This window comes from Grammomys surdaster, unplaced genomic scaffold, assembly GCF_004785775.1.
Source record: "Grammomys surdaster isolate TR1022 unplaced genomic scaffold, NIH_TR_1.0 143, whole genome shotgun sequence".
Taxonomy (NCBI): domain Eukaryota; kingdom Metazoa; phylum Chordata; class Mammalia; order Rodentia; family Muridae; genus Grammomys; species Grammomys surdaster.
The window spans coordinates 6,468,949-6,477,541 of NW_021604601.1; the positions used below are offsets into that span (position 1 = coordinate 6,468,949).

Below are 8,593 nucleotides of genomic sequence, written 5' to 3' on the forward strand. Positions count from 1 at the left end.
TTTCTTACTCCCGAAAGGAAGAACCAGGGCAGTTACAGTGAAATCAAGCTGAAACCAATACCCCACAGTGTAAAACAGCTCAGTATCTGACTTATGATCTGGGCTGGCTCCAAAGGGTTGAACAGAAATATATCTCCCGCTCTACTGCTCACTGTACACACATATGTCTCATAGTCTAAGGCCAGCTCTGCCTCATATTTGCCACTGTGACTGCTCCAGTATGCTAGGGTCACCACTGCAACTTTGGCTGCACCTTTGCCAGTGGCCTTCCTGGCTTCTTCGTGGACTCTGACCCTGTCACAAAGCTCCATGCCACTCTTTATTTTATGTATGTGGGTGTTTTGCCTGAATGTCTGTACCATGTTCTTGCCTAGTATTCATAGAGGCTAGAAAAATGTGCTGGCTGCCTGGGACTAGAGTTACAGATGGTTGTGAACTACCATGTGGGTTCTGGAAGTTGTACACAGGTCACAACTAGAAAGTAGCACATGCTCTTAATTTAATCTCTAGCTTCTGTAGCACCACTTTGAATCTTTTTGGTGACACCGTCAATCATTTAAAACCAGTACTGTGTAGAAGAAACTATTTGGTAAATTGTGGTGCCACGTGATGTGACATGCAGCCTCAGTCCGTGCTGCCCACAGCTTCTGTGGTAACCCTGAGGAAATATTTCCCAGACCATTTTCTTTGTGGCTGCCTTTCAGGCCCAGCTGTTGAGCCTCCATTGTTCCAGGAGCGTGTATTAGCTTTGTATGTCTTCAGGTTGTCCGACTTCTGTACTCACTTCTGTTTCTGGGCTGAAACACAATGAGTTATGGAAGAGTTTATTCTGACTTAGATGTTCAGATAGAGAAAACCCAAAGTAGCAAGGGAAGCATGGCAGCAGGCATCTAGAGCGTTCAGAAAGCTGGCTGGTCACGTGTGTCACACAGGAAGCCCAGAGACCAGAACTTTTAATTGCAAACCCAAGCCAAGAATGTGAACTGAAGTGTGGGAAGGCTGTAAGTTTTCAAAGCCTGACTAGCCTCCTTCTTTGGCCAGACTGCGCATTCCACCTCTGGCCTCTTCCCAAACAGTAGTACCATTATCAGAAGGACTACATGTTCAAACACATGCCCCCTATTGGGACATTTCTCATTCAAACCACAGCACATACTAACATTTTTCTCTGAAGAATGATAAAATTTATTTGTCAAAAATGTTTATCCAAAAGACCAAATACTAACCCAAAATTACGATAATATTTTTTTCTCTTCCAGCTTCAGCAGCTAATACAAACCTTGCAGATACAGCAACAGAAGCCCCAGCCTTCTATCCTACAGGCCTTGGATGCTGGTCTTGTGGTTCAGTTGCAGGCACTCACTGCTCAGCTTACAGCTGCAGCTGCTGCAGCCAACACGCTTACACCCTTGGATCAGGGAGTCTCTTTCAACAAGGTAGTGATTAAACCTACCGGTGTGTCATATGTGAATTGAAGACTGTGTACGATCATATAGATTCTACTTTTGTGGAGTATGTTTTATCACAGACTTGTGTGTTTGCTATGACCTTTCTGTGTGTAGCCCATGTTTGCTATTAATACCTAATCTGTCTGCCTTAGCCTCCTAAGTGCTTATTGTGCTGGTCTATGTTCTATCATTTGGCCTGATAAAATAATTAATCAGTGTGTGAAAATTCAAAGAAATTTTTTTGTAAGTTGACATTATTGTATATTTTATGTGTAGGCTTAATTATGGAGAAATGCTTTTAAAATTTTAAGCTGTTTAATGAATGATTTTTTTGTATGTTTGTGTGATAGCTTCATCATAGTTGTCTGGAGTGTATCTTGGAAATGCCATGTGTGTTTATATACATACATGCATACAAATGTGTATGCATGTTATTTCTGTTATAATTATTTTCATAGAAAAATCAATCCTGATTTCTTGGATAATGACTTGACCCTTTGACTAGTTGCTCCTAATTTATTCCTAATAGTTAGACCACATTTTATCATGAAGTTTGTACTAGTTAACAATTGGTTATGGCCCGAGATGGTTTTTAAGTTATAGTTCCATAATCCTTTATGTTCTAGTTGGTAGGTAATGACAGGTACCTAGTCTGAGTCTGAGGCCAGCCTGGTCTACAGAGCAAGTTTCGAGATAGCCACTACACAGAGAGACTTTGTCTTGAAGAACAAAACTGTGGTTTAGTGGTTTGCCTGCCTTGTCAAAATTGCTTCTGCTCTGTGATGATGCTGTAGTCCTTCTAGTCCTCAGATGGTTCCTGCACCTCCAGAGGAGCCTTGAAACCAGAGATAGAGCTAATCCATCTAAAAATGTATACACATACTTGTGATAATGCTTAATAAATAAAGTAAGCACCGTGAAAAAAGAAAAAAACCAGTAATATAATGAAACTACATGATTGCCATCTCTTTTAAAATCATGGCAGCAATGTTTTCAGACTATATTGTGCACAAGTGACTAGAGTTGCCTTGATGACTTCGTATGTTACAGTCCTGTAAGCATGTGCTCAGAGTGCCTACTCTGCTTCAGAATAATGTAGACTGACACACAACATTTACTTTGATTCAGTAGCATTCGTAATATGCATGTTGGAAGCACTTTGTAATTCATCTTTCTCCCCTTCCTTAGAAGTTGATGGATAGATTTGATTTTGGGGAAGATTCTGAGCATAGTGAAGAATCCAAAAAGGAGATTCCTACTCCTCAACTGTAAGAATTATGATTTTCTTTTTACCCATGTTTTCTGTTTCTGTTGTTCTAAATACTGGGTGGACTGTTAGCAGACTTAACAGTTGGAGTGAGCTTTTTATATGTTAGGGTTGTTTCAGGCTCTAAGCACCAACATTCTGGAGGGTGTAGACTTGGTATCTTAATACCTCTCTAGATTATTTGGATTCTTTCAGATCTTTGTGGTTGAGATATATCAAAGTTCTCTATAGGAAAATTGATAAGCACTAATAAGTCCAGTTGTGATATTTTCTTTTATCTTTATTGGCTTAAAATAACTTAGTTGTAAGAATATTTGTAATAGGTGGACAGATGCTTCTGTCAAAGTTCACTTCTAGAGTGTATACCAATTTCTGAGATTACATTGAACTAATTAGAATTAAGTATTAGAATTATATGGGTTTCATTTATTTAAATAAATGGACTTTTTATTTTTATTTAAATCAGTTGCTTTCTCCCTTTAATTGGCTGTACAGAGCCCTATGTTTTGTGAATGGGTTTGTAAAGACCAGTAGGCGAGTATGAGGTGGAAATTGGGAGAGAGTGAGAGGGATCTCACCCAAGCAGATGTAGTAGATGTTATATTCCGGGATAATGTGTAAGAATACATAAAATAAAATACTTTCTTTTGACATATGGACTTTCTTGACAGAAGTTTAAAGATAGTCTTTTAGATGATAAACAGTGACGTTGTAAGAGTCATCTGAGGACATATGGCTGAGGGTGCTAACCCATGGAAGACGTTGTTAACAGTCCTGAGGGCAGTCAGCACTTTCCTGCCTTCTCATGAAAGAGTTTGCAGACTGTTTTAGTGTCACATGTTCTGTTGAACTGAGTTTCTTTATTTTCTAGACAGTAATTCAAACGCTGTGCATTGAAAGGAAAATAAATAGACTGCAATTTCTTTCATGACAGTCTGTCAGTACTTGAAGATAGATATCATTCTTCCTGTAGGTTTATCTGCTTCAGGTGACAATGGTCTTGAGACCTCTCACCTGCTTGTTCCTTTTAAGGTGCCCTCTTTTCTCTCACGCTTTACCTTCTAGCACCCAGGATTCCACGGGTATTCCAGGTGTGACTTTCCCAGAGTATAGTTAAATTATTATTTTCTCTTTTATCTACAGACTGTTTGTTTCTGTTTACATACCTCATAACATGATGACACATACTCTATAAAGTTTATGGGCAGTGATAATTATAGATTTTATGCATGCTGGTTGATAGGACATTTTCCACTGTCTCATGATTTAAATTGATGTTTGCATACTTTCACCTTTTTTTAAACAAGTGTTTACAATTTTACATTATCTAATAAGAGTTACTAATTTATATGTGTAGCAGCATATCCATGTGTGTAGCATGAGACAGTGATGTCAGCTCTGTAACAGCGTCTATAATGCTTTTTTTGTTGAAATGTTATTGAGTATATTTCTCTCCCAGTGTACTGATTCTTCAAAGTATTCCATTTTGGGCAATAATATTTCAAAAAGAAAACACTACAGTAGAATTCCTTGTGTCGAGTGGTGGTGTGTGTGTGTGTGTGTATGTGTGTGTGTCTGTGTGCGCACGCGTGAGTGCCCCCCCCATGCTGTTCACTGACTATTAGCTCTTTGTTACCTTTTGTCATCTTACCTGCAGCTTCACCCTTTGTTTCTCATTTAGCTCTCACGTTTCTGAGTCTGTGAACAACTCCATCTTCCATCAGATAGCAGAGCAGCTGCAGCAGCAGAACCTGGAGCAGTTGCGGCAGCAACTCCTGGAGCAGCAGCAGCCTCAGAAGGTCTGAGCTTCCTGCAGTTACTGCACTCTGCAAATGGGCATTCTGTGAGACCCTTGGGTGGTAGTCTTTGGGGCTATTCATTCATCTTTGTTTTGCCAGCTACTTTATGTCTCTTCTAAGGTATTTCCTCTCAAAGACCTTTATAGCTGTTACTATTATTAAAAAAAAAGTCTCCTGGCAATATGATACATAAAAATGAATTTCATGATAGAAGACAGACATTTGGAGTTATATCTTAAAGCTTTATGTTTTTTCCTTTCTGCTGTACTTGTTTGTCTAGGAAGGTAATGACATTTATGTTGATGGTAGTGTCTACGCAGATTAGTATCACTGATTTTTAAAAGAAATTTATTGCTAATGCTACGTGATAGGAACTTCATCACACATAGGAGAGGCATGTTTTTACTTAAGTTTTCATGAGGAAGGTGCTATGACTCCCATTTACTCTGAAGGAAGTTGAAGCGTACTGAGATAAAAGATCTAATGCCAAGTGTATAGCTAGTGCTATCTGGTCAGTTTGAAAAATTGCATTTATTTTATGCATAATCAAGAGTAGGAACACTTCTAAACTAATATGTAGTATCCTCATGTCATTTTGAGATGTTAGTAGTTCCAGAGATGCTAAGATGTAGAAGGAAGAAAGTTTCACTTTAGAAGTGATAAAATATGTCAAGTTACAGAGTAAGATTTAGTTTTATAAAAACCTACTGTATGAGAAACACTGGTCGATATCCACCCATACTGGGCCTTAATCACTAAAGACGGTATCAGTCATGAGTTTAAAACAACCTACAAATACATTTTACACGTGATTACACATTTTTAGGCAAGTGACACATATAAAGATGGACAGGAAAGTAGTTCTGACCTAGGTGTAAAACCTTTTCTCTAAAGAAGTCCATATATTTGCATAAAACTAGGCTCCATAATAGATGTCACAGTGTATGGAAAGGACTTAGTACTTTTGAAGTTTAGAGCAATTTGAGACACAGAGCTTGAACATGACCTTGTAAACGCAAACAGTGTAATGTGGAGGTGTCCAGAGATACGGTAGAACTCATGAGCACAGCCTGATTTGACAAACAAGTTCTGATTCAGTTGGTCTGAGTAAGAGGCTTGGTTTTGTTAAAGCCTTTTGTTAAGACTACAAGGTAAACAGTGGCATGTTTGTGTGAGTCAGTCATACAGGACAGTAACTACAAAGTTAATAGAGACAAGGATGATGCTTTGTCCAATAACAGCTGTACATAGAACAGGCTGTCGTTCAGAAGGGTTAGCAGAAGCAGCAAGCCGAGGTTGCACTCCCAGCATGAAAGAGACTGGCCATTTGAGAGCACCAAGTCTGAAAAGTCTCACCTACCAAACAGAGAGCCAATTACTCATATTTTAGTTTCAAAACTTTGACACATACAGTAAAAAGATCCTTTTAGAAGAAATAGAACTTAAGTTTCCATTGTCCAGAGCTTGTCTAATGATAAAAGATGTTGTCTTAGTTAGGGTTTCTATTGCTGTGAAGAGATACTGTGACCACAGGAACTCTTATAAAGAAGACATTAATTAGGACTGGCTTACAGTCTCAGGTTGAGTCCATTATTATCATGTCAGGACATGGCAGTGTGCAGGCAGGCGTGATGTTGGAGAAGAACTGAGAGTTCTACATCTTGGTCCTCAGGCAGCAGCAGATTATTTGTCACACTGGGCATGGCTTGAATATATAAGACCTCAAAGCCCACCCCACAGTGGCACACTCCTCCAACAAGGCCTCACCTAATAATGGAACTCCTTATTGTCAAACATTCCAACACATTTGTCTATGGGGTCCATTCCTGGTCAAAGTACCACACTCTACTCCCTGGCTCCCATAGGCTTGTAGCTATCTCATAATACAGAAACGCATTCACTCCACCTTAAAAGTCCCCATAGGTTTTCCCTTCCTTTTTTTTTTTTTTTTTTTTGCTTATTCCCTCCCTCCCTCCCTCCCTCCCTCCCAACTCACTTTACATCTAGGTTGATATCCCCAAGATCCCCCCCCCACACATACACACACACAGTTCCTCATCCATCCCCTTCTCTTCTGAGAGGGTGGACCACCCCCCCATCTCCCATACTGGCACATCAAGTCTCTACAGGGTTAGATGCATCCTCTCCCACTGAGGTCAGACAGGGCAGCCCAGTCAGGGAAATGGATTCCACAGACAAGCAAACAGCTTTAGAAATAGTCCCTGCTTCAATGGCCCATAGTTTCTAACACCCTCAAACTCGTTAAAAAGTTCAAAATCTCTTTTGTGATTCCTGGAATCTCTTAACTGTAATCCCATGTAAAATCAAATCAGAAAGCAGATCACATACTTCCAACATATAATAGCACGGGTAGGGGAGGGAGCACAGTGAGGAAATACTTGATCAAAGCAAGACAGAAAACCCAACAGGGCAAACTCCAAACTCTGCACCTCCATGTCTGATGTCAAAGCACTCTTCATATCTACAACTCCTTTCAGCTTTGTGACTGCAACATACTTCTTTCTGTTTGGCTGCTTCCACTACCTGTTATCAGCTCTCCTTGGCAGATAGTCCACAGCTTTGACATCTCCAGCATTTTAGGATTTCCAATGCAATTCACAGCTTCACACAATGGGATCTGTAGGTCTCCAGGAAGAAACACCCCTGCCTCACAGCCAGGCCTCAGCAGCTTTCTGTAGTCATGGGGGTAGATTCCTTAACTCCTTTCTTCTTTCTTTGTCTCTAGAGCCAGAACCACATGACCAAAGCTGCCAAGTTTTGCTGCTTACTGGGGCTAGAACATGGCCTCCTCTTTAATTACATCTTTACCAGCTTTCTGTTTTCAATGATTTCTTTTTACTACCAAGGCTTGGCTGTCCTGGAACTCACTTTGGCCTTGAACTTAGAGATCCATCAACCTCTGCCTTCTGAAGATTAGAGAGGGTGCCTCTATACCTGGCACACAAGTGGGAAGCTTAGCTGGGTGGGGTCTTGCCCTGATCTCACCACTCTCTTCATTCCATTCACCATGAGTATTTTCTGTATCTCCTTGGACATAGGACTTAGCTCAGTTCTACTTCTCAGTGCCCTTTTTCTCCTCAACTTGTACATTTTGCATTTTTCCTTCTCAGCTTGCTCTATTTTGTTATAGATCTTCATAAAGAGTGAACACAGGACAGAGTCATTACTAGATTGTTTTGAGTTTTTTTTTTTTTTCTTCTGGCCAACACAATCCAAAACTCTTGAATTTAGCCTCAGGCAAACTTTTGGACAAGGACAAAAAGCAGGCACATTCTTTGTCAAACTATCACAAGAACAATCTCTAGGCCACATAGGAACATTCTCTGAACCCTCAGCACCACTCTCCTCCAAGTTCTTAGACTCCTCCTGTGTTCCTACTGGCCCATTAAGCCCTAGTGAAAGCATTCCACTGTTTTCCTAACCCAAGCCCAAGGTTCACATTCCTCCACATGAAGCAAAGTCAGGATTATCACAGCAATACCCCAGTCCCTGGAACCATGTTTTGGTCATGGTTTTATTGCTGTGAGCAAACACATGACCAAAGCAACTCTTATAAGGCACAGCATTTAACTGGGGCTGCCTTAGAGTTTCAGAGGTTTAGTCCATTATCATCATGGCACTAGAAGCATGGCAGTATATGGTAGACATGGTGCTGGGGAAGGAACTCAGAGTTCTCCATCATGATCTGCAGGCAGCAGAAAGAGACTGCATGCCACACTACAGATAATGGTGTGTAAGAAAGATAAGCAGCCATTTGCTAATGTGTGACGTGAACAGTGAGTGTGACCTGGCAGACTTAGGAGCAGGATGGTAGCTGGGTGACAGGTGTATGGAGGAAGTTGTGTGATTCAGGGTGGAATGAGTGATGACTCCATGCTTGAGAACATTTGCCACTCCTTGCAGAGGACTGGAGCTGGTTTCCAGCATCTGTGCTGGGTGCTTTCTTTACAACCTCCAGCTTCAGGAGATCATGTACCTAGGACACACATACACACAAATACATACAGACAAATAGATAGATAGATAGATAGATAGATAGATAGATAGATAGATAGATA

At 40.5% G+C, this 8,593-nt stretch overlaps 1 protein-coding gene across 1 annotated transcript in view; it reads left to right on the forward strand.

Annotated features, from left to right (window-relative positions):
* The window catches only part of Tiam2 (T cell lymphoma invasion and metastasis 2), a 413,516-nt gene that overhangs the window by 47,108 nt on the left and 357,815 nt on the right, over positions 1-8,593 (forward strand). The window contains 3 exon segments of the mRNA XM_028764322.1: positions 1,260-1,436; positions 2,637-2,716; positions 4,397-4,514. Of these exon segments, the coding sequence (XP_028620155.1) occupies positions 1,260-1,436; positions 2,637-2,716; positions 4,397-4,514 (375 nt within the window).